The 24,834-nt window shown below is 51.1% G+C and overlaps 1 protein-coding gene and 1 long non-coding RNA gene across 2 annotated transcripts in view; one reads left to right on the plus strand and one right to left on the minus strand.

Moving 5' to 3' along the window:
* Positions 1-23,352, minus strand: part of TBX5 (T-box transcription factor 5) — a 36,879-nt gene extending 13,527 nt beyond the window's left edge. The window contains 8 exon segments of the mRNA XM_066331327.1: positions 7,249-7,340; positions 15,695-15,847; positions 17,771-17,788; positions 17,790-17,919; positions 18,898-19,017; positions 21,581-21,675; positions 23,179-23,198; positions 23,201-23,352. Coding sequence (XP_066187424.1) covers positions 7,249-7,340; positions 15,695-15,847; positions 17,771-17,788; positions 17,790-17,919; positions 18,898-19,017; positions 21,581-21,675; positions 23,179-23,198; positions 23,201-23,324 — 752 coding nt within the window. The 5' untranslated portion in view covers positions 23,325-23,352.
* LOC136368874 (uncharacterized) lies at positions 15,049-17,047 on the plus strand. Its single transcript, XR_010744922.1, has 3 exons — positions 15,049-15,178; positions 15,711-15,820; positions 16,536-17,047. It is a non-coding gene; the product is annotated as an uncharacterized lncRNA (long non-coding RNA).
* Positions 23,353-24,834: the final 1,482 nt, after the last annotated feature.

The raw sequence follows: 24,834 nt of genomic DNA on the forward strand, positions 1-24,834 counted from the left end.
TTTCCATTTCAGTCAAAACATGGTGGGTGCTATTTTTGCCAAAAAATCAGCTAGTGGAGGAGGGAGCTGAGGGAAAGCATTTTCTCACTAAATATCTAAAATATTCTCTTGCTTTCACTTTGAGGGTTTTCAATTCACAAAGGCCATTATCTCTGTAATTCTACATATTCCTCCTTATAGGAGCTGAGCTGAAATAAATCTTTGGTGTCTTCTAAAGCAACGATCATCTCAAAATACTTCTGTTTTTTCCTGAGCCCACTCAATATATAGAGTGCACACCAAGACGGAAGGACAAGCTAAAATGGATCAAATTCTTTTTTTTTTTTTAAAGTTACTATTCCCAAAGTAGCAGTTGTAATCCAGAGCTATAGTTTAATAGAATGAAAGGTTTCTGTCATATCCAGAAATTTTGCTGTCCAGAAAAAAAAACAAACCTGTAGAAAAGTAAGAGGGGTGAAAAAAATGTATTAAAACTTGATTTAAATTTAAAATGTAGGAAATTGTCCACAAAGCAAGGACAAGGTTGTTGGTGCTCCTGGGCCAGAACATTAGTTTTATGTGGGTGTTAATATGCTACTTTCATTTTTGCATTAAAAATGGCAAAACTAAAAGAAATTTATTTGAGAATTGGATTGGGAAAAGAATTTACAAGGAGAAAATGGTCCCTGGTCTATTTAAAGTCTGTTGGAGTCTAATGATGAATATTCAGTTACTATATTAAAATAGCAGAGGGGTACAGGGAGGAGCAGCAAAAGGTGCTGTGTACTATTTTGAATTTTGTTAAAACTTGGGGAAAGAAATCATGGCTGAGGTCCAGGACCATCGGTGCTGGACTCTGTTCTTGCCTCCCACGTGGCCAGAGGTTTCCCAAATCCACAGGGTTGGAGGCTGCTCTGCAGAACTTTCCCACCAGCACCCACATTCCACTTCAAATTCATCCTACAACTCCCACCCTACAGACCAGGCCTGACGAGTGAATCCATCCTGCAATTCCAAACCCCAATCCCCACCTCTGCCAGGTGGAATTAGAAACTCAGTCTCATTTTCTCTCATGACAACTTCCCCTTTCCCTGGCCGAGTGATGCTCTCACCACAGCAGACTCCAGAGTTTTGTAAGATTCCTTCCACCACAAACTCAAAGGAGCAAATTCGGGATGATTTTGCAATCCCAGAAGCAGAAACCTTGTTGGCCACTGCAAATCAATAATAACTGGAAAAATTATAAATACAGACCTTCACAGAGCAGTATCCAGTTTGCTATCTGGCTTATTACTACACTCTAAGATAATAATAATTTTCCCTATATTTTCATGTGCAGACCTGAATTTTCCTGATGTACCAGCAAAGGTACAGTAAATGCAGCTGCCAGACAAAAACCTGGTTGAAAACCTCTTCAAAAATCCACAGTTTAGAATCAGAAAGCTCCTGCCTTGAAACACCCAACCTCTACTGGACCTAAAAAAGTTATTTTAGAAGATGTTCCTGATATTTCTCAACAAAACACTGGATACCTCAAGGCTTTCCAGAGCTGCTGTATCTCATGGTAACAAATCTTCAAAAGACTGATTAAATATCAGATCCCAAGGATCTATTGGAGACCAAGGTGAAGCATGGCAGGGGAAAGTAAATCCTTCCTTTCCATGTTTTTCTAGCAGCCTTGGAAATCCCTGAACTATCTCAATCTTGTTCATAATATCAAATCTTCGTCTAAAACCTGACCCAAGGTTGAACACAGGGATTCCACTCCACTCTTTCCAAATTTCCAGATTTTCACTCTTCCTTGGGCCATCCCAACAGAAGGACAAGTATTTGTCACCCTATCAGTGCTGTCCCCTCTACCCAGCACAGAATCCACCCCCAGTTCCAGATGTGCAAACACAACTCAGTGGCTTTGGGGTTTATAGTTCCCAGGCCACCAATTGTTGTCCTTCCTGGGGAGGCTCAAGAGGAGGGAAGAAGTGGAAGTCAGCCATAACAGACACAGCAAAAGGAAGAAGGGAAAAAAATAGCCTGGAATAAACAGATCATCTCCCAGGGAAAAAAAAAAAATCAATCCAAACCCCATTGTCAGTGTGCATTCATTTCAGCTGATTTCCAGCACATTGAAATAAAATTGAACCACTCTCAAGAGGCTGTCTGGAAGTGGATAAACTAGAGCAGGGAAGGAGGTGGTAGGAGAGGAATTACTGAGTATTTCCTGCAGCCTCAGCCCCTGATTAAACACGACCCCTCTCTGCTCTGTGGAGCAGCCCCACAGAGAATAACACCTGAGGCTGGAGGTGCAGCAACACAAACCCAAATGTTCTCTGAGCAACGTGGGAGTGTTCACTGCCCCGGTCTCCTCCAACAGCCAGTCCTGACCCTCCTGCCAGGACCTGAGGGGGTCTGGTATCCCTGGATTTGGGGTGTGTGTGGGAATCTCAGCTGAAGTGCTGGTGCTGCACTGGGGTAGGGCCAATCCTGGGATCAGCCCAGGCTGGGGATGAAATGACGGAGCAGCCCTGGGGAGAAGGGATTGAAGGTGCTGGTGGGTGAGAGCTGGACACGCCCCAGCACCCAAAAACCATCCCATGTCCTGGGCTGCCTCCCCAGCATCATGGGCAGCAGGGAAAGGGAAGGGTTCCCTCTGCCCCGCTCAGGTGAGACCACACCTGCAGAGCTGCCCCAGACCTGGGATCCGGCACAGGAGGGACCTGGAGCTGCTGGAGCAGATCCAGAGGAGGCACCAGGATGGAGCAGCTCTGCTGGGAGGAAACCAGGATGGGAATTTGTCTCTGGAAAAGAGAAGGTTTCAGGGTGACCTACAAGAAAGCTGGACAGAAAATTTACAAGGGTCTGGAGTGACAGGAAAAGGAGAAATGGCTTCACACTGACAGAAAAGTTTAGATTGAATATTAGAAAAAAAACAAAATCCATCCCTGAGAGGGTAGACAGGCCCCGGCACAGGGTGCCCAGGGAAGCTGCCCCTGGATCCCTGGCAGTGCCCCAGGCCAGGCTGGACAGGGCTTGGTGCAGCCTGGGACAGTGGAAGGGGTCCCTGCCCATGGCAGGAGGTGGAAGATGATCTTTAAGGTCCCAACCCATTCCATGACTATCCTGAGGTCTGTCAGCAGCTCCTCTGAGCAGTGCGGCCCAAAGCTGTCACTGCAACCAACCCAAGAACCTGCCATGGAAAGAACCAGGCAAAGACCAAGAGCTCTCATCAGCAGGCAAATAAAAAGATAAATTTCTCCAGAAAACGGTGCTGGAGTAAGAAGAACACAAGAGGAGCTGGAGAATGGATGTGGGCCAGAGGCAGCACCTCATCCCGTCATGCTGAGCTGAGCTTCTGCTGATCAAATCCTGCTGCTCAGATCCCCCAGAGGAAGGTCAACGACAGAAACTGCAGCTAAACCTGTGTCTCTTGAGTGGCTTTCTCACTTCCAAAAAGCTGTGAACGAGTGAGGTCTGCCCAGCTTCCTTTTGGATTTCACCTGAATTCTGTGAAATTCTGCAGAACACATTTCAGGCCTGCAGTTTCAACTGGGACCAGGAAAATTTCCTGGGGGATGTGTGCTGGAGGAAAGCATCCTGTCCCAGCAGGTGCTATGACACCATGTCTCACACTGAAAACGTTTCAGACAGAGGGTGACTCCTGGGAGATTTCAGTGACAGAACCTGGGATATGGAAGTGGATTAAAGGTGCAGTGAGGGGACACAAGAAGAACGAGGCCATTTGCAGCAACACAAGGCTGACCTACACGAGCCAGCCCGGTGCCTCTCAGTCCAACAGGGTGTTGGAATGCCAGGGAACACCAGAGGCTCATCCATTTCCTCTGCTGGCACCCCAAAATGCGCTGTCACCTCTGTCACACTGGCTCTGACTCATGAGACTGATTTGGTGTCCTCTGTGTCTGGCCCTGTCTCTGTTCTCAATGACACATGGGAATCTTTGGAACAATTCCTTTGGAGCCAAGAAGATTGCTGTGGATTAATGCCAAAGCAAACTGGCTCGTGATCCTTGACGGAGAGAACACAGCCACAACATCAGACTGTGCTGTCACTCTGCCCCGTCACATGGATCATTCTGGATTTCTTCTGGTCACTTTTCGAGGGCTCAGAGTACCCATTGAGGGAGCCAAGAGCCACCAGATTCCAAATGGAAGGGTAAACAAACAATCTTTCGGGGTCCATTTGCCAGTTGAACCATTCTCTAGCGATAAAGCAGAGGTGTATTTTGTAATGGCATCATCATCCCCCTCAAAAGCCTTCCCAACAGAAGCTTCAAGTGCTGAACTGCCCTAATTTACAGAATTAATTAAATTACAAAATAACCAGGGCCTTCCAGGCTTCCAGAAGCTCCTCAGCCCCCACAAGAACCACCACAGACAATGGGAGCTGCAGATGAGCAGCAAGAATTGGTTACAGGATTGACCAGAATTGCTCCCTCCCAGTGCTTCAGCTCCAGACCCACAAATGTAGCAGAACTCACATCCCTCTGTGCATTTTCCTTTCTTTTAAATGGTTTTGGGGGGTTTCTCCCTAAGCAATAAAAAAAACACCTCAATCTCACGCTCAGAAACTTGAAAACTTTGAAAAACCTCTTTGAAAAGCCAGAGGCTCTGTCCTACCAAAGAAGCTGCTGAAGGCACCTCTTGTGCTTCAGAAAACGAAGGCAGTGGTAGGAAAATGAATGTTCACTGGAATTTAGATCTCTCTGGAGCTCATTGCTCCTCTTTTTCAATGAAACCCTCTGCTGCTGAAAGTCTTCACCTCACTCCTGAATCAAGTTCTACCTGGACAGACTTACTAACTTTTTCCCAGGAAATAAGAAGGGAAAAACACAATGTGGGAGGCCCTGGAAAGGAGAAAGCCATGGAGAGGGATGGACTGGAAGCATGATGAATGTCAGCTCAGCAGTTTTTGGCACAAAAGACTGTGCACTGTTATAAAAATGAGGGAATTTTCCAGCTACTTTTATCATAAAGAAGGTATAGCCCTAAAAATGCATCTCAACGTATTTTCCAAGAGCGTAAATGGACATCATTCCCCTAAAACCAGGACAGGCTGACTGGTCCATCACTGGGAAACAACGTCATAAACATACATTTATGTATTAAAATACATAATATATAAATTTAATTACATTTTAATACATATTTATATGTCGAATCTATATAAACCCACAAAAGGCAGGGCATAGTTCTGCAACATTCTCAATCCTGAATGGTTCTTTATCTCATAGACACAACCTATTTTTTATAGCTACAATTTATTTATATATATAACTGATTTTATACATGGTTTTATGTATTTTCATATATAATTTTGGATATATTCATATATCTACATAAAAAAACCCACAAAGGTGGGCACATATTTGCAACCTTGAATGGGTCTTTATTTTACTATAATCATCTCATCCTGTCCTCCCTTAAAAAAAAAAATGCCACCTTTGTAAAGGCCCACAGCCATTCCTCTGCTAAGTTATTAAAATGAACATCAGAAATTATCCTGTAAAGGCAACGATTTTAACCCTTCCAGCCCTGCCAGGCCTGAGTGGGTGTATTTATATATTCCAAGTGTTCCCTGGATCATCGACCGCAGCCCCTGCATAAAAATGCCAATCAATTTTTAGCAGGGGCTCAGCGTGGCTTGATGCCATGCTCTTCATATGGCACCGAGCCCTTCCTAAGAGTCCTCCCTGTTCCACCTCCTGCTCCAAAACACCCCCACCTCGTGAATCCAAACCTTCAAATCTTTCCTGTGACTGTAATGAAAGGGTGGTTTGGCAGAAAAAAAAATAAAATAAAAATTGGGGGGGGGACACATCATCACTCAAGTTCCAGTAGAAATTGGGAGATTGGCACGGGGTGGGGGCAGCTATTTCAAGGGGTAATGCCACCATAAATAAATAAATATTGACAGGTCCTGGCAGGATCTGTTGGAAAAGGAACACAGGGCACATTCAGGAGACCACGGAGACGATTTCGATGGAGCAGATGGAGTGTTACATGTACCTTTTTTATAGATCTGCCTTGGCTTTTCTGGGGCTGAGCCTGAACGTGTTTGTACACAGGAGGACATTTGCCCCGTTTGGGGTGGGTTCTGGCCGTGTTTTCAGGACTGCAGGAATTATTTGGTGCCTGAGAGCACAATTTTCCTGGCTACACTCAGAGCCACGCTCAGGTCATCAACTACAACAACCAGGAGTCGCCACCTCCAGCTGGCTCCTGGGTGGGCAGGGGAAAAACCCTTCCATCTGAAGGTCCCAAAGCAGGTCCCTCCAGCAGGAGCCAGAGGATAAAGGATCTGAGTGGCTCCTCCCCTCCTGGAAAATGCTCTATTGAGAACCTCCATCTGTCTCAGTTAAAATCGTGGGTATGGCACCATTCCTGCAAAATATTTGCACCAGGAAGCAGCTTGACACATGGAGAAAGTTCCAAGTGAAGGGAAAAGCATGAAGTTAATTACCAGCAGGGCCTGACATTTAGAAAAGGACATTAAACAGGATTTTCAAACAAGATCTAGGCTTGGTTTTCAGCTTAAGTACTTGCAGCCAAACCCGAGATTCGAAAAGGTCTCCTCAGCCACCTGGCCCTGGAGATCCCAACATTTTCTAACTTTCTTTCTTCAGCCTGAAAGCACCACACCTCTGCTGTGCTCTGCACATCCAGAACCGAGAAGGCAAACACTCCCCTCCTGCCAAAGCCCCTCCAGAGCCAGTAACAACAGAGCACGGGACTCTCCACCGCCATCTCTAGAGCTGGAGCAGGCTTAAAAAAAAACTTCTCCCAAAATAAGGCTGGGAGCTTTGTCCTTCAAGTGCTGGCCCCTGGGAGAAAGGAACACCCAGGAATTCTCCCACAGTGTCCTGGTGGGCAGAGCTGCTCCCAGCCAGTCCAAGTGTTTAATGGGTCTAAGCCCACGTGCAGCCTCAGAGATGAGAGTTTAGTACAAAGCTGAAGGTTGTTCTGCACGGGGACAGGTCTGAAAGAAATGCAAAGTCCCTGTGGCCAAGAGAACATCCCACAAGGGAGGTCCTGCCTCTGCCACCCAGCAATTAAGGAATTCCCCTGGGAGCAGAAGGTCCAGGATTTTGGCCCCACGTCCTGGGAACATTTCAACAACCTGCTGTAGAAGAGCCGTGCGGATGCCGAGGCAGGGAGCGGCACCTTGGCTCAGGCCAAGCCACCAGGGATGTGCCAAGCAAAGCCCAGGTGGCTCTGGTGGCCCTGGGAGGGTCCCCACGAGGGTGACAGACGTTACCTCTGCATCCTGGACATCCTGTGGAGCTCCATGTCGTCGCTGCCGCGGAAGCCTTTGGCAAAGGGGTTGTTCTCGATCTTCAGCTGGGTGATCTGAAAGGGAGGAAACGCAACGGGGTCATCGCCAGTCCAAGGCATGGCCTGGGACAGAGGGCGGTAGTGGTTATTAAACCCAATAATAGGGTTTGGGTGGGAGGGAAAATACAGCTTGCAGGAGCTCCAGTCGTCCCTCAGCTCAGGCTCTGACCACTCCAGATGGGCCTTTCCCTAGAACACTCCACAGGAAAAATATCTCCTGTCAACAGCCTCTCGCTGCTCCCAGGCTTGTCCCATAACTAACATGTGGGACTGCTCACACACGTTTTTCTCTGGAGGAAATCTGCTTTCTGAGAGTTCTTACTTTCATTCTGCTGTTGGGCCAGAAAGAGCTTCACTGCTCAGAGGAGCAGGGATGGAAGTTGGCTCTGAACAAATCTCAACAAATATTTTCTCACCAATACACAGGTAAAACCAAAGCCTCACCTCTCAAACCCTGCCACTCTGTCCCAGTGAACCCCACCCAGCCCAGTGAATCTCAGCCTTTGGGTGTTTCAGACCAGCTGAATGTGCTCCAGGTGCTCCCCATGTGCCATCCTGCCCCACACCTGCCAGCACTGCATGGACTAAGTACCTAAATTACTTTGAGGGTGACTTCACCTGTGACCATCAAACCCTGGAGGAATTTTTGTCTCCCCATCAATTCCAGTTTGCTCACTAAATGAGTTGCCTTGTGAATCTGAAGTTTAGCCCAATGAATCCCCTCAGACTCAACTTTCTTCCTCTTAAAACCTCTACATTTAATATTTAAAGCACTGCTGGACAGATCATGCCCTTCCCCAAAGGGACTGTGCTGCTCCAAGAGGTTCAATCCCCTCCTGCACTACTTTTCCTGAGGGTTTTGGTGAGCAGGGCTTGTAGTTTAAACCAATATTAATTGTGGACCAGCAACACCCTCAGCTGCCCTGTGGATTTTGTGAAAACTCACTCTGCCATGCCAAATCTGCTGCACCAAATGCTTTGGTGCCTTGGCTGAGCCTGAATCGGGTGTGTTGTTGCTGCAAAGCCCCAAAATCTGGGCAGAAGAGGGAAAAGTTCCCTTTTTGTCTCTTTTCTCCATCACTGCCTGGCAGTCTGAGCTCTGGGCAAGGAGTCAGGAGAGACACTTGCCCAGGAGGAAAGACAACCCCGTGTTTGCCACTGGAGGAACTTGAGGCTCTCACCAGGTTTTATGGAAACCCCGTCCTTCCTTCCTATTGAAAGTTGGCCAAGGGGAAGGAAAGAGCTCAGGATTAACGGAGGGAGAACAGAGAGAGGTTCATGCTCACCGAGTCGAGCACAAACAACCAGGCCCACCTCCCTGCCAAAATCCAGAGAGGAAAATCTGGCTCGCCCAGAGTCAATAGCGAGCCTCGCCAGGTGTATGCACAACCAGATTATTTTGCTCTTTTCTTGTCTTTTTGCATATTTTTTTTTCCAAGGGTCGTTCATTTTTTTGCCATTTTTGCCTCATCCAGCCCCAAATTTCTCACAGAGCCCCCCACCACACTTACACTTATCTCCACAGGCATTCCCATTAAATCAGGACCATACTTCAGCACATAAACAAGCCCTTGGCACTATTTTTTTTTTTTTTGTCTCTCATTTCATATTTCAAAGAAGAGGGTAAACAAACAATCTTTTGGGGTCAATTTGCCAGTTGAGCCATTTTCTAGCAATAAAACAGAGGTGCATTTTGTAATTAAAACCCCCGGATTATTACACAACCAGCTGTGTATTTTGCAAAGCAGCTACCTATCGGTTTGAAGGCGGTGACTCTTCTAGAATGAACAATAGGCATTATTCAACATTTTGAATGTTCCTGAAGCCCTGTAAATGTAGGAGTTGTCCTCCCTCGCCGACCCCAATGGCAATATTTGCTCACATAAGTGAAGTCCTTCAGTGAGTGAGGATTTACAGGATTGGCACCGGCGCACAAAGGCACAAAGGGCCGGATTCATCCCAACCTGACCGAAGGCATTTTAACCAAGGCGCCTGCACTGGGAGCCTGGGCTCCCTGCTGGAACCAAGGGAGGGAGATGGGGACTGCCAGAGGGCTCTGGGGTGGGTGGCAGTGCCTTCACGGCTCCCCAGTGCACTCTGGTCACTGCAGGAGGAGCCAGCAGTGCTCCAGCCCCTCGTTTAAGTGCCTCGGTTGAATGCCCCGTTTGATTCTTCAAGCTTTTAATCGCCCATGAAACAGCAGCCAAAATATCACAATGGGACCTCAATACTGCAAATCTCTTGATTTGGGAGTAGAGAAGGCCCCTAACCCACTTACAAGCAAAGGAGTTGATGCTGGTGGCCAAAAGCCCCAAGAGAATCATGGTCAACTTCAGCTTCCTTAAAATTAAAGATCTGCTGGATTGAGGGCATCTAAAAACCAGAGACTACAGGTTTAGAATTAATTCTCAGACCTCTGCTGTACTTCAGATGGATTGGAGCTTCCAGAACAAAGTTTCCCTAGGTGACAACTCGTGGCATCAGCCACCACAAAGCCAGGAGAGCCCAAGCCAGATTTAACAAAACTGTTCACAACAGACAAGAAAATAGAGAAAAAGTTGGTGAATCCCTGCTTTGGCAAACAACCTGTGGAAGATATTTTGTTTGGCCACATTTTTGCCTGACTTCCAAATTATTTCAGAGGTGGAAAAGCAAACACAGGGGTAAATAACCTTCTTCTGGATCAGCTTTCCCACAGCAAAACTCAGTTTAATTGACTGCAACTCAAGGTGGGGGCACGGGGGAAAGAAAAGCTGTCGGAAAGTCAAATGACAATTACCTCATGAAAAATAAAACAAAATACAACGTCCTGCGAGGTCATTAAGACGGAGTGCCCAGGGCTGAATTATACAGCACAGGTTCAATAAAACTGAAGGGCTTTGTTTGTGCGTTTGTTACTGAACCTTGCTGGATCCTGAAGCTGCCGCAGACCCCTGGAGAGCAGAGCTTTGCAGGGTGCAGCCTCCCAGATTTCCACTTCTCAGGGCGTGTCTGAACTGCGGGTTCATCTTCACTTTAACGGGAAGTGACAGTTCCCAATGGAATTGGGAATCCCAAAGGAATCCCTGGGCTGCTCCCCTGCACTCCTTTCTCTGGGCTAATTGGCCACAGAGCTCTTCTGCTGAGACCTTCCCAACAGCATCTTTAGCTCCAGCATGACAAAATTTAGCTTTGCATTGAGTTAGGTAGAGGAAGAACGCTTTACTTCTTTTTCCTTTTCCACAGACATGTATTTATATGGGAATTGTGCCTAAGGGCTCGTGGATATCACTACGGCCAAAATCAAAACTATTATTCTGTGTTATATCGAGAACTTGCCATGATAGGATTTTTCTCAATTGCTCCTACCTTTAGAAGTTGGAACAAAGTTAAAACTTTATTAGGAGTGATGTGCTCCACACCAGGTGCTCTGGGCTCTATTTTATTTACTTATTCTGCTATCAACTTTTTTTTTTTTTTTTTTTTTTTAAGCACTTTAGGGAAAACATCACACCCTGATCTCTTTGGGCTCTTCTGAAACTGAGAAAGGTTGGGCATTCTGGGAAAGGACTTCCTGTTCTGCAAGGAACGTGCACCCTTAATTTCTCAGATCTCTCTCAGATTTGTGTCACTCAGATAACTCAAAACTGATTGGGGGAAAAAAGAAATCCCCGTTTAGGGATGGAGAGGAGCAGGTGATCACCCTCGAGAGGTGCAGAGCACTCATGGACCTCCCCTCCCCGTGGCATCCCTGTTCTCCCTGGCCGTGGTCCCGCTCAGGGTGGCAGAGAGGGACCAGGACAGCTGTGCCACCCCTGGAGCTGGCAGTGCTGGGAGCCACAGGAGCCTGCCCCCGGGGCTGGAGAGCACACAGAGGTTTTCTTTCTCACTCTCACGTAGCCCAGGGGGAAACCAAGGCAGGATGGAGGAGGAAGCCAAACCAGAGGAGTGGGAAGGAGAGAAACAGCTGAAGACAAAGTGCCTGCTGAGCCCAGGGACACGTGGGCCAAGGAGAGCAGCTGGAGGGGAGCTGGGACGGGGAGCCCAGGTCAAGGCCAGGAGAAGGGGGGAGAGGGGGGAGCTGCTGGCAGAGGGGAGAAGATGCTGGACCCAAAGGCAGTGAAGGAAAGGGGAGGGCCTGGGAGGCTGGTTGGAGGTTCTGGGGTGAGACAGAGGGGCTCATTGAGCTGGCTGCTGGCTGAGCTGTGACACCAGGACGAGGGATGGGAAGGGAGACTGGCCCAGTGTTGTGGGGGAAGGAGATGGGTCTGCAGGCGGGAAGGATGCTGGGTCCAGAGGGTGTCTTTGCCAACCTTGAGGAGAGGGGTTGCTTTGAGGACCAAAAGGGCCCAGGGGCTCAGGGCTGGCAGGGAGCAGGGGCAGGACGGGACAGAAGGAGACAAGGCTGGGTTGGCCATTTGTGAAGGGCACGAGACCTCTGGACAGAAGCACTGTCCCCTCAAGGCCTGGGACAGCACCACGGGTCTGAGAGCAGAGATGTGAGGAGGGTCAGCGAGACAGGAGAGGCTCAATGCCATCCCCAGGTGCCCCAGGGCTGCACAGAAGCCACCAGGTGTGGCGATGAAGAGGAGCTACCTGGTCCCGCCTTGCCTAACCCCGGGAGCTCTGTGTCCCTCAGCACTCGGGGACCCCTCTTTGGAGAGGCCCTGGGTGAGGACAGGGGCTGTCCCCTCTCGCCAACGAGATGGAGAAACACAGGGACAGTGACCCCAGGCAGGGCGGGGAGTGCTGGGGGGCTGCACAGAGGAATCCTATGAGATGCCAGCCAGGCCACCATGCTGGTGGCCACTGGAGTAGTGGAGGTGGCCACCTAAGACAAGGAGAATGGAGCTCTCAGGAGAAGAGAGAGCCCAAGGACCAACCCCAGGCCCAAGGAGGGCCTCCTGCAGCCCTCAAACACAGTGAGAAGAAGCCACATGCTCAGAGGGGACAGGCAGCTCTCCAGAATTGCCCAGAATGCAGCACCAGCTGAGCCATTAGCATGATTTTAGCACTGGGTCTATTCTGGGGAGGGATGAGCCTCTCTATTGAGACATCCCACCAGATATCTGGGAGTGGATCCAGTCCTCAGCCATGCCCTGCCCTGCTCCTCTGCTTCACCCTGGTGCACGCAGCATTTCTGGGTGCCTGTAGCATCCCACCTGGCGCTAACGTTTCCATAAAAGAATTTTGGCTACCAAGAATGTTAAATAACTTAGGGTGGGGGAAAAGAAAAAAAAAAAATCAGCATAAACCCAGATATCCTGAGGGGGGGAACCAATATAAAGCCCAAGCCCAGCTAAGGGGGAAAAGTAGGTTGTAAAAATTAATGAGAATAATTGTTGTGAATTCTTGCTTTTGAAAGAACCCTCATGAGGGGAGAACATTAATTATTTCTGTCTATTAGGTTCATTTCCTGGTCCTAAGCAGAGAGCTCGTACCTAATAAATACAAGCCAGTAACACAATGCTTTAAGCTACAGCAAAACGGTGCTTAACTGCAGGGGAAGTTAATATTTGGGAATCAACCTGATTGCAAGCACCCATTGTGTAAACGGCGAGGAAATGAAATGTGCATGTGACCTTTTCTAACACCTCGATATTTCTGGGGTGTTTTCAAGGGTAGCAGAGAGGGGGGAGGTGACCAACGGAGCTGCTGACAACCGCCCTGAAAACTTCACCAAAACCCTCCTCATAGCTTAAGCCTCTTTTTGGGGAGTAGGGCTGAGGAGAGGGAGATCCCAGGGTGCTTAAATATCTTTTCAGGCTGTCTAAAATACCAGGGGAAATAAGCACAAGCCCTACACTGGGATTGCAGCTGTGCTCTTGGAATAAATTGACCTATCTGGAAGCAGGCAGGTATTTCTATAAGCTGTGTAAGCATGGACTCAAATGGGTTTGGGGGTGAGTCACACTATTAATTCTGCAACAGAATTCAGCTACAACAGAGCTCTTGAAACCTAAACCCCGTGCAGGGATGAATTTGTGTGTCTAAAATACATGGGTGTATAAAACTGTGTAAAATGTCTCGGAGGCTGGGTGGGGTGGATGGGAAAGGTCGTGTGAGGGATGAGCCACAGGTGAGGGGTGAAGGTGAGAAAGAGAAGTGGGGAAAATCAGCGGTGCACAGACAGAAAGAGCTGGGGATGTCCCACACACGGGGCGCTGCCATCCTTCATGGCAGGGGGAAATGCAGCCCGTGCTGCAGGGGGAAAATCAGGTTTTCCAAGCGACCTCTCAGCTGTGAAAGCTGAGCTCAGGTTTCTGCTGGTGGAAAGGACCCAACTCAGCCTCTCCCACCTCCACTGGAGGGTATTTCTCCTCAGCGTTTGCCTCAACCCCAGTATCATTCCCCATCCGCACTGGGGTGAGCTATAAATTTTATTCCCTTCCCTGCAGGGAGATGCCATTTGGGGAAGATCATCCCCTGGTTTATTTTTACTACTCTATCTTTCCCAATTGAGATTTTATCTTGGGGCTACAGCCACTCTTCCTCCGTTCCCCCCTGATTCCAAGCAGCAACGGGGAGGAATGTGTGTGTGTCAGGGGCAGAGGGATGTCAGAGCCTGTAAAACGTGTCAGGGGTGTGTAAAACGTGTCATGGTGGGTGCAAATGTCTGCTGGGCTGGGAGTGCGTGTGTGTCTGTGGGGATTCCTGCCGTGTCAGATGTGCAGATGTCATTTCTTATCACACAGATGTTGCTGATTTACAATCAAATATTCCCTGCTCCTCCTTAGCATGACACTTTTCCCAAACTACTGTACTTACATGTTCCTGCTTTGCTTTCGTTTTATTTGCATGATCATTTCTTTCCCTATAAAACAGCCCGGTTTTTCTTCAAAGGGGAGCAGTTCCATTCCACGTGTTTTCTCCTCGGGAAATGCCTTTAAAGCAGGCAGTGTGTCCTGTTTTATTAACTCCCACTTCTATTAATATATATTTCTTTCTCCAAATCCATCAAGCAGAAGTTAAACTTGATTTTATAGCATCCACAGTGGAGTTATAATTTAAGGCATAATTTGGCAAGGACTCAATTTGGATTCGGTTTGCTTGTCCTGGCTGTGCCAGCAGCTCCTATTTTTAAAGGGCAGGGAAGTATTTTCCTTTCTCCCTAGTTATGGTGGAACACTCTTTCATTTCCAGCCCAGCTCTGCTCTCTACATCTTGCTGGCCAGTGATGGATGGAGGAAATGCAATTGTTTCACACGGGTTTAGGAACCTGCATTTCCAGGAAAGCATCCAGGATTTCTTGGGGTGCTACTTGACTTTTCTCTGTTTGGGAAACTATTTTTCTATTGGGTACCAAGGAGCCACCCTGTGAGTACAGGTTTACAGTAAGCGCTTTTTTATGTGATTGAGAGAGGAATCTGTGTTTTTGAAATTGAGTTTTTGTGGGGCTGTGCCCTGGAGAGGATCTGTGGGCAGTGACAAGGGCCAGTTGGTGAAAGACATCCCTGATTGATCTGTGGAGAACCACCTCAGCCTTCCTCCCCCTGCAGGCTGGGGAAACCCAAACCCAAGCAGGGAAGGAGCGGGAGAAGCAGGCTCCTCACAGAGGGGCAGCCACAGCACGCCAAGAAATCCCTTATTCCACCCAACCCTTTTCTATTCCAGCAGAAGACAAACCCACCCCGTTATTTCGGGGTGGTTTTTTGTTTGTCTGCCTGCCGTGGGGAGCCGAGGCTGCCTTTCTGCCCGGCCTCCGGCTGCCGAGCCCGCAGCCCCCGTGGGCAGCCGGGTTATCGGCGCCCGGCCGCGCAGGGCAGCGCCCGGCTCCCTCCTGCAGATTAGGAGCCTTTGACCCGCGGGGAGCGGGGGGGAAGATAAAGCAAAACTTCCTCGGTTGGTCGTCTCCGTGTGAGCAAAGCGTCCTGGTGAGCTCATTCCCCCCTCCCCGGCTCGCCCCCCGAGCTGCCTTTGGATGCTTTGTGCCGCCAGGAATAACAGAGAGGGGATGGGATGGGGATGGGAGGGAGAGGAAAGGGGAAGGGAGGAAGGAAAAGGGGCAAGGGAGGGGAAAGGAAAAGGGCAGGGAGGGAAAAGGACAAGAAGAAAGGACAAGGGGACAAGGAGAAGAGAAAGGGGAAGAGAAAGGAGAAGGAAGGAAAGGAAAGGACAGGGAGGGGAGAGGAGAAGGAGAAAGGACAAGCGGAAAAGAAAAGAAAGAGAAGGGGGAAAGGAAGAGGAGACGAGGAAAGGAGAGGAAAAAGGAGGGGGAAAGGAGAAGGAAGGAAAGAAAAAGGAGAGGAAGGGGGTGGAAAGGAAAAGAGGAAATAAAAGAAGGGGCGAAAGAAGGAGCAGGGAGGGAAGAGGGGCTGAGGCCCTGAGGAAGAGCAGCGGGAAGGAGCGGGACGCGGTTCGGCGGGGCGGGGGCCGGCCCAGCCCCTCACCTTGTGGTTTTGGTAGGAGGTGACGGCGATGAAGGCGGTCTCCGGGAAGACGTGGGTGCAGAAGGCCGTGTTCTTGGAGCCGAAGCCGTTGTTCTCGTCCGCTTTCACGATGTGAAGCCGCGGCTGGTACTTGTGCATAGAGTTCAGGATGATCTGGGCAGGGGACAAGGAGAGGACATCCCGTGGGAATGGAGGGGACACAGCACGGCGCATTCCCACCTTCCCTGGGGAGGAGGAGGACAGAGACCAGCAGGAGCCCACCGCCCCCTTCCCAGAAATGTTCGCCCCGTTCAGGACTCCCTTTGAAGGGCAGATTGAGATGCTGGGGCTGGGGGCAGAGCAGAACCCCCCCGGCAGGACCTGCCACAAGTTCCTCACCTGCTGCCCCCTCCCCACAAAACCCCCGAGGGGCCACAGCTGCCCCCCCAACCCCTGCCGGGGGGAAAACGAGCATCTCAACTCCCTCACCCCATCCCAAGGGGGTAAAGTGAGAAAAAAGGGCGAGGGAAGAGAGCCGGAGGGATTTGGGGGTTTAGGGACATCCCTCCCGCAGCGGACGGGAAGGAGAGGACAGGCGGCCCCGGAGTGGCTGGGGCGCTGTGCTGCAGATAAAAAGCGGGCACTGCCCTGATCGGTACCGGGTTATCTCGGGGGAAGACGGGCGGCGGCGGGGGGCCGCTCGGGCCCGATAATCACTGCCGGACCCTGGCGACAGCGGAGACTCAGCGCGTCCCCGCCGCCGCCTCCCCCGTCCCGGGGGTTTAAGCAAATTGCTTTGACATCCAGGAAAGTCCGTAGACATCAACGGTGAACGATCTAATGGTTTTTAATTTCATTACAGCGACTCTAATTGAGAGGCTCCTGGCGCAGCTCCTCCTCTGAAGTCCCTCATTGTCCCTTCAGCGTCTTGGGTTTGTTTAGAGGGACTTTTTCCCCAGAGCCGCCTGTTCCCAGCGGGGATGCCTGGCCCCTTCCCCCCGGGCCGGATCCCCCCCTTGTCCCCAAAAGCACCCCGGGGCTGGGCTGGGCTCCCCGGCCGCCTGCTCCCCTCCCTCTTCCCTTCAGGAAAGGTCCTGATCCCTGGGAAGCAGCCCTCGCTGCCACCAGCTCAAGGTAGAATTAAAACAAATTCGAATTATAAAAAGGAAAAAAGGAAATGAGCCCCCGCTAATGGAGGTGCAAAGGAGAGCTCGTAAAAGGATGCTCAGCATTGGGGTGGGCTGGGAACTCCGCTGGCTCCTCTCCCCTAAACTCCTCTCACTTCTTGGCGACCACGTGGGCGAGGATTTAATGGCACAAATTTATCATTAAAAAGCGAAGAAAAAAAAAAAAAACAACTTGGAAAAAATGAAACTGAAGTGTTGAAACGAGATTGGAGAAAAATCCGCTCCTGGAAGGGCTGGCGGGATCTGGATTCACATATTCGTTCAATTATATATATATATAATATATATATATATTATTCATACATGCACATATATATTTGCTCAGAGGAACTCGCATCTTTGGAGACCTTCGAAGGAGGGCTGTTCCTGGCTGCAGAATTCACACAAATTTTCACGGCCTCACGAGTCTCGCAAAGACCTTTTTTAATGCCCAAGAAGTTCTAGCAGGCCTTAAAATTTTCTAATTGTCATTAATTAATTATTGCTACATTTCCTTTTATTTATTTTTTTTCCTGATCGAAGAATCCACATCAGTTTACATCCTATTTCCTCTGCTAGTTCTGCCTGATTGATTTTACCTATTAGGCAAATTCCCGGAGGCAGCGGGCGGATTTTAACTATGTTGGGACTCCCCACGCGATTAAAATCAGGTACCAAATAATCAGCCAAACCGGGAGAGTTTCACCCACGCGCCAACTCCAAGCCCAGGGGTCTATAATCAATTCCCACAACCTGGATTTAAGGTTTATGTTTCTGTTTGGGGGGGTCCAGGGTGGGGTTGACCCCGCTCTCTCAGGCATGAAGATAACACGCAGCCCCCCTGGATCTGAGGATGGGTGACACTGGCAGCACCTTGGCGTGCTGGGGGACACGCCACGCTCGGTGCCCTTGTCCCGGCCCTGGCACTTACATGTCCGAAGGGATCGAGGGTGGTTGTTGGTGAGTTTGAGCTTCTGGAAGGAGACCAGCTGCCTCATCCAGTGGGCGCCGGTGGCGGGGGAATCGGGGTGCACGTACAGCCTGCCGGGCATGGCCGGCTCGGCCTTGCCTGTCACCGACCTGCGTGGGGACACGGGGCTCAGCTCCGGCCGCTGGGGACGGCCCGTGGGCTCCTGTTCCCCGTCCATCCCTCCCGTGGGCTGCCTGTCCATCCTTCCCATGGGCTGCCCATCCATCCCTCCCGTGGGCTCCTGTCGCCTGTACACCCCTCCGTGGGCTGCCTGTCCATCCTTCCCGTGGGCTCCTGTTCCCTGTCCATCCCTCCCGTGGGCTGCCCGTCCATCCCTCCCGTGGGCTCCTGTCGCCTATCCATCCCTCCCGTGGGCTCCTGTTCCCCGTCCATCCTTCCCGTGGGCTGCCTGTCCATCCTTCCCATGGGCTGCCCATCCATCCCTCCCGTGGGCTCCTGTTCCCTGTCCATCCCTCCCGTGGGCTCCTGCTCCCCGTCCATCCCTCCCGTGGGCTCCTGTCGCCTGTACACCCCTCCCATGGGCTGCCTGTCCATCCCTCCCGTGGGCTCCTGTTCCCCGTCCGTCCCTCCCGTGGGTTCTCTCCCACTCAGGTGCCCCGTGCCTGGGGAGAAAAGGCCTTTCCAGCGCCGCCGGCTCGGGAATTACCGAGCTCTTTGGCACCTTTCCCTCCCGAGATGGCTCTCGCCGCTCGCCCGTTTAACCCCATCCTTTCCCAAACGGACGGCCCTCGAGCCAGGAGCAAAGACCCCATCCTCAAAGATCTTCCTGCCCGGTGACATCCCCTTCCTCAGTGTAATTAAACCATCAGCTCCACAACAGCAAATAATCTCATGGTGAAAAACGATTCGTTAATTGCGACTGGATTTCTGTGGTTTTTCCCCCTTTTTTTGGACGCGTTTCTCTCGCAGGGGCTGTGGGAACATCCCACCACGCTCAGGTGAGGCTCCTGAACCCAGCAGTTTTTGGATAAGGAAGGACGAGGCGCTGACTGAAGGATTCCCCCCAGCCGGGCAGCCCAGGGGTCTCGTCCCCGTGCTCTCTCTCCCTCTGCCCCACTCGTGCCTACCATTTATTATCGGCGAATTTGTATCTGTGGTCATCGGCCGGCACAATGTCCATCAGCAGGATGTACTTCGTTTTGGGATTGAGCCCGGTGACCTTCACTTTGTAACTGGGGAACATTCGCCTGTCGAATAAACACGTACATAAATAAATAAAATGTGAAAAAGCCGAGGGGATTAGCCGAGGTGGTTCCGTGTGTGTGTGTCCGAGGAGGGGACATTCAACCAAAGGGCAACGCCACGTTCCCAAATGGATCTTCCCGAAACTTTTGGTGTGGGACAAGTTTGGGTGGTGCTGAGTCTCAACCGAGGAGAACCGGGTGGTTTATCAAAGCAAAATGGGAATTTCGAGGCCGGCGGGTTTGTTTATTCACCTCCTCGTGTGTCTGCTCGTTTATTCGTATTTTTTACTAATTATTTCTTTCACCGAAGTTTAAAGCCCCGTTTTTTTGGAACAAATCTGAGCGTGAGAACTTTTGGAAGCAACTTATTTCCCTCCCTCCATAAACCGCTGGAACAGGAGAGAAAATTTGCCAAAAAAAAAAAAAAAAAAAAAAAAAAAAAAAAAAAAAAAAAAAAAAGTTATAAAATAAAAGGTATAATATAGACATTTCTATAAAAATACATATTTATATATCTTTCTATAAATGTCTAGGTTTATAGAAATACGTTCTCATATATTACACATATAGAAATATAAACATTTTAAAATGCATTTATATGTACACCTTGAGGTTCTAGGGAGAGATACGGAGGAAAAAAACCAACCCTGCACTCACTCAGGTGTAAGAGAAAAATCCGTGAACAGCCGAGCGATCAGCCCGAGACAGCAGCAACCACACCTGACAAATCCTTGGAAACCCTCGGATACACACAAGGCAGGGGCTTTTCGAAATATTTTCCATTACTGCTAGGCAGGCACTTTAAACCTCTGCTGTTATTTTAGTTCGAGCTTTCCAAATATTTAAAAATAAAGCAGATGAAAATGGAGCCTTGGACTTAAAACACGCATAAACAACAAAAAAAAAAAAAAAATCCAAAAATAAAAAAAGAGCCCCACACCTCTAAAAATACCGCTCTCCTCTCAGAGGCTCGGGATCTTATCGCTGCCGTGGGGCACCTGGGCTGGGCTTTAAGTCGGTAAAAAGTTGAAGGGGGGCGAAAAGCGCCCAACGAAGGAAGCGGGAGTTGAACTTTAAAGTTTTAAGGGAGAAGAAACCGAATTCCACGCGGAGATTAGTCTGTATCTCCATGGAAAACACCTGAGCGGCGGGACCGGGGGGTTCTCCAGCAGTAAACACGGGCAGTGATAGAAACGAGGAAACCCAGCCCGCATCTCCCCTCGAGCCCCTGCCCTGTAAATGTCCATTTTATTGCCCTCCAGATGAGATCTCTGTTCACGGCGATTTTTGTTTGAAATTTCTGCAAGGTGGCTTCTGTCTCCCTTCGAGAGTCGGATTTTTTTTCTTTGTCCCTGTGAACCAGGGCGGTTCATTTTTCGGGAGATCCCAGCTTCATCCCCCCCACCCTCCATCCCTCGTCCCCTTGGCCACAAACCCCTTTCAAACCCATTTTTGCAGCAGCGAGGTTCAAGGGGAAGGCGAGATTTATCCGCTAAAACTTTATCCAACCAGCTCGACATTTCTATTTCCCCTCCCTCTCCAGGCAAATTTTGGAAGACCACAACAAATACCAGCTGACAGAGCAAAATGAAAGTTTGCCTTGTTGATCGTGCCCCTGCAATCTAAAACTATTCCTACACGTGGAGGCTTTCCCCTCCTTTTCTCCAAGGATTCTAATTAAAAAATCACAACGAAAAACCCTCCCTCGGGCTGCCCCCAAGTCGTTGATAGGACTGGAGAGACTCTTTTACTGCGGCTCGCCGGCCGCTCTTCAATTTAACAACCCTCCGCCGCATTAATATCCAGGATAATGTTCAATCCCCTCAAAAATACCGGCGTCCACATATAAATATCTGCGGATCAGGTTTACACAGCCGCTCATGGAATCGATTAGAACCCCAATAAAGTTGGATTTGCGAGGCTGTGTATTTTTCCCGCACACCCACGCAGATAAACGCCCGCACAGAAACACACCCACAGGGTATTTATTTGCGGACGCATCTATCTCCGCATCTCACCAGCTTTGTTATCTCTCTATAAACAGCAGCTTAAGACCTCATAGACTTTTAAAAGGGGGTGACTTGGCTGGGCTGGAAATATTCGCCCCAGAGTGAGCAAAATAAATAAAAAATCTCTGTAAAACCGCCTAAAGTTTTTTTTTTTGGGGGGGGGAGAGGAAAGCAGAAGAGCCAAACTGCTCCAATAATAATAATAATAATAATAATAATAATAATAATAATAATGGCCCACAGAGCTGCTCTAAACAAAGTTTGCTTTTTGGCCAAGTGGTTGCAACTCGCGCTCGCCTGGAAACTTTCCAAAGGCCTGAAGTCGGAATTAATGATCCAACTGTTCTGGTTAAGAAAGAAGCCAGAAGAAACAATTTCTGCCCCGTCTCTCCGGGCAGGGAGGGCTCCCCATGGCCGGGCAGTGGCACACACACACACGCACGACAGAAGTGACCGTCCCCGTGCCAGGGAGGTGTCCCCTGCCCCCCCATCCAGGCAGGTGTGTCCCCCCCGTCCCCGCAAACACGGAGGCCACCGCGGACCCTCCCTGCTCTTACCTGCCGGCCTTTGTGATGATCATCTCCGTGCCCACCTCGTGGAACTTCAGCCACAGCTCGCGTTCGTGCAAAAACACCTTGATGCCCTCCATGCCCTGCGGAGCGGGGAGGGACAGAGCGTCAGCCCCGAGAGCAGCGGGGACAGCCCTGAGAACCGCGGGGACAGCCCCGAGAGGCAGGGGGACAGCGGGGACAGCAGGGACAGCCCCAGCGGAGCGGGGACAGCCCTGAGAACCGCGGGGACAGCAGGGACAGCCCCAGCGGAGCGGGGACAGCCTCACCAGAGTGGGGACAGCCCCAGCGGAGCGGCCAGGGAAGCTTCCCCGCCGGGAAGCTGCAGGGCACAGGCCGGGCTCCGCGGGCCGGAGCTCGGGGCATTCCCGGGAAAACCCTGCCCCAAGGCCGGCCGGAGCGGGGGTCCAGGCCCGCAGCGGGCTCCTGCGATGGGACAGAGCCCCAGGAGCCGGCTCCAACTGCATCCTCCCAGAGAAATCCCCCGGAAGCTCCGGGCCTGCAGCTCCCAGAGCCACCCGGAGGACATCTACACCTCCCCACGAGTGATTTACACTCCCCTGGCTGCTCTCCGCAGGCTAGAGCGGCGTGGGGTGTCCCCCTGCTCCCCTCGGGCCCTGATTTCCCCTTCCCCACCCAAGAGCGGCGAGCCCTGCGGTCGGGGCAGATGCCACCGTGGGGACAGCCCGTCCCTCCTCGCGGGCTGGGGGACACGGGGGACACCCCCAGCCCGACCGAGCCCTTCTCTGCCTCACTAAAAACGCAGCCGGAGCGCCCCGTCAGGTTTGGGGGGTCGCTTCCCAAAGCCCCCCGGTGCCCGCCCTGGCCCGGCCGAGCCTGTCCCGCAACCCCGTGGGCAGCGGGCTCCATCGCGGGACCTGCCGGGGGACAAGCGTGGGGGGACCCCCACAGAGGGCAGGGATTCGCGGTGACAAATCTCTCCCTGCATTTACTTCACTCCCAGGGCTGCCCGAGCCCCTTCCCAGCGCCCAGCCCGGGGAGAAGCCGAGGGCCGGCTCGGAGGTCCCGCACGGAGCCCACGCGTGTCCCGGCACACGCAGCGCCGGGGGACGAGGGCTGAGGGACACCCCGAGCTCCCCTTGTGGCCCTGGGGATGCCCACGCGTGACATCCCCGAGTGCCCGCTGGGGCTGCGGGGTGTAGCTGTGCCCGCTGGGTGTCCGCGGGGGGCACGTACATGTGGCTATGTATAAAATACAGACATTTTATCTCTATAGAAAGGTGTCTCCGCTCTGTGGGTGCTCGCCCGTGCATTGCTCAGGCGCGGACACCCGTGGGTGTGGGGGTGCCACTGCAGGGCGGGTTCCCCTCGCTGTTATCCCAGCTCCTGTCCCTTGCCCTGCTCCTCCACACCCCAAACCCCTCACGGGCACATCCCCGCGGCTTCGGCGCTTGAGCCACGACCTTAAATAACACCAAAAGCAGGACGGGCCCCACGGGTCAGGCGAGGCTTTGCTCTCGCGTGGGGCCTAAAACAAACCGGCCAGGCAGCTGGGCCGGGGGCAGAACGTGGAGAAAAGGGGGGAAAACCCGAACGAAACAGCTGAGAGGAGAGGAGCTGCTTACCTGCTGGGTGAAGGCCGCTTGGGCGAGGTGGGCGACTTGCTGGTGGCTCCCAGCTGCGTGTCCTGCTTGGCTTCAGCCTGGAGCTCCTTGGCCTCGGGATCGGCCGGCGTGCCGGGCAGCCCGAAGCCTTCCTCGCCATCCGCCATGTTACGAGCTTCCTTCGCCGAATCCCCGCTGCAGGCCACACGTCGGGAGAGAGCAGAGATAAGAGACGCACAAGTCAATGCCGGGTGGTTAATAAAATATAGGTATTTCTGGGCCCGGGCGGCCGCGAGCCCAGCGCAGCGCCGTGCCCATCCCGCACCTCACTTCCAGCCGCCCGGGCAGCGAGCGAGGCCCTTTAACTTCGGCACAGGGAGAAATAAAGACTTTTATTTATTATCGCAGCCCGCAAGGGATGATAGGATTTTGGGGGGGGGCTCGGGGGGGTGTGGGAGGGAGGGGAAGGGGGAGGCGGTATATTGAATGCATCTTTTGGAGAAGGTAAACAGCGCGTTTTTAGGGCTGCCGGCAGCGCGCGGGGAACCAGGCACCCGAGGGGCTGCGGGAACCACTGCTCGTGGCACAAATGATTTTGGAGCACCGGGGATTCGAGGTGGGGGCTCCAGAGCCTCCCCCGGGGCTCGGCCACCTCCAATTCCTCCGGGCTCGCTGCGGCCCGCGGGGTTTAAAGTCCCAAACTTTCCTCCCAGGGAAGTGGAAGGTTTCACCCCGCTGCAGTCTGGAGCAGGAAAACACCACTGACACACACGAGGCCACTTCTAGCACCCAATTCCCGAGGAAAACTCAACTTCTTGCACATCTTATTAAAAATAAAATGAAAAGATTTAAAAGCCTGTTCTTCTCTTAACCCGGGCAGTTACAAGAAAAGTAAGGATGGAGGATAAAATGAAAATATAAATGTGCAAATAAATCAACCGGACAAACGCTGTGCGAGGTAATGAGGGCTCGGGCTGGTGAACGGGGGCTGGAATTGGGGCTGGACTGAACTAAGCCTTAACATTTAGGATGAAGCTGCACCAGTAAAGAAAACGAGCTGAAAAATTACACGGTTTATATCTGATGCGAGAAACCGCAGTGAGTTTTAAAAGCTGTATTTTGAGTTAGCTTTAAAGGCTCTATCAGGAATGGTAAAAGTTTCATAGCAACATTAAAAAAAAACCCCAAAATATAAAAGCAATTGAATTATCTGTTAGGGTTTTATTGTTGGTAAGGAGCTCAGAGTTTAAGCTGCTTTAAAAATAATTCTTGCATGTTGCAAAGAAGGGGATTCAGCTCTGAAAGGCCAACCATATGGAGGCAATATTGGGTTTAAATACACGAGAATGTTTTTTAATGAGTTCTTCGCCCTGCAACGATATTCGAAAGCCGTTAAAAATCAAGCAGAGAGAGCGAAAAAAAGGAGGCAATTCTCCTTTAAAAACGAAGGAAAATTGCGAGTGGGAAGGAGGGGGAGAAAACGATGGTCCCCGCTGGTGGTGGGTAAGGCACACCCGGACGGATTGATAATTTAAAAGTACAAAAGGCGAGGGGCTTCAGGTCCGCACCTCTGGAGCTGCAGCTCGGCCCGTGCCGCGCTCCTTCCTCCCTTCCCAAAGGCTCGCTCCTTCCTCCCTTCCCAAAGGCTCGCTCCTTCCTCCCTTCCCAAAGGCTCGC

The sequence above is a fragment of the Sylvia atricapilla genome, chromosome 17, assembly GCF_009819655.1.
Source record: "Sylvia atricapilla isolate bSylAtr1 chromosome 17, bSylAtr1.pri, whole genome shotgun sequence".
Lineage (NCBI taxonomy): Eukaryota > Metazoa > Chordata > Aves > Passeriformes > Sylviidae > Sylvia > Sylvia atricapilla.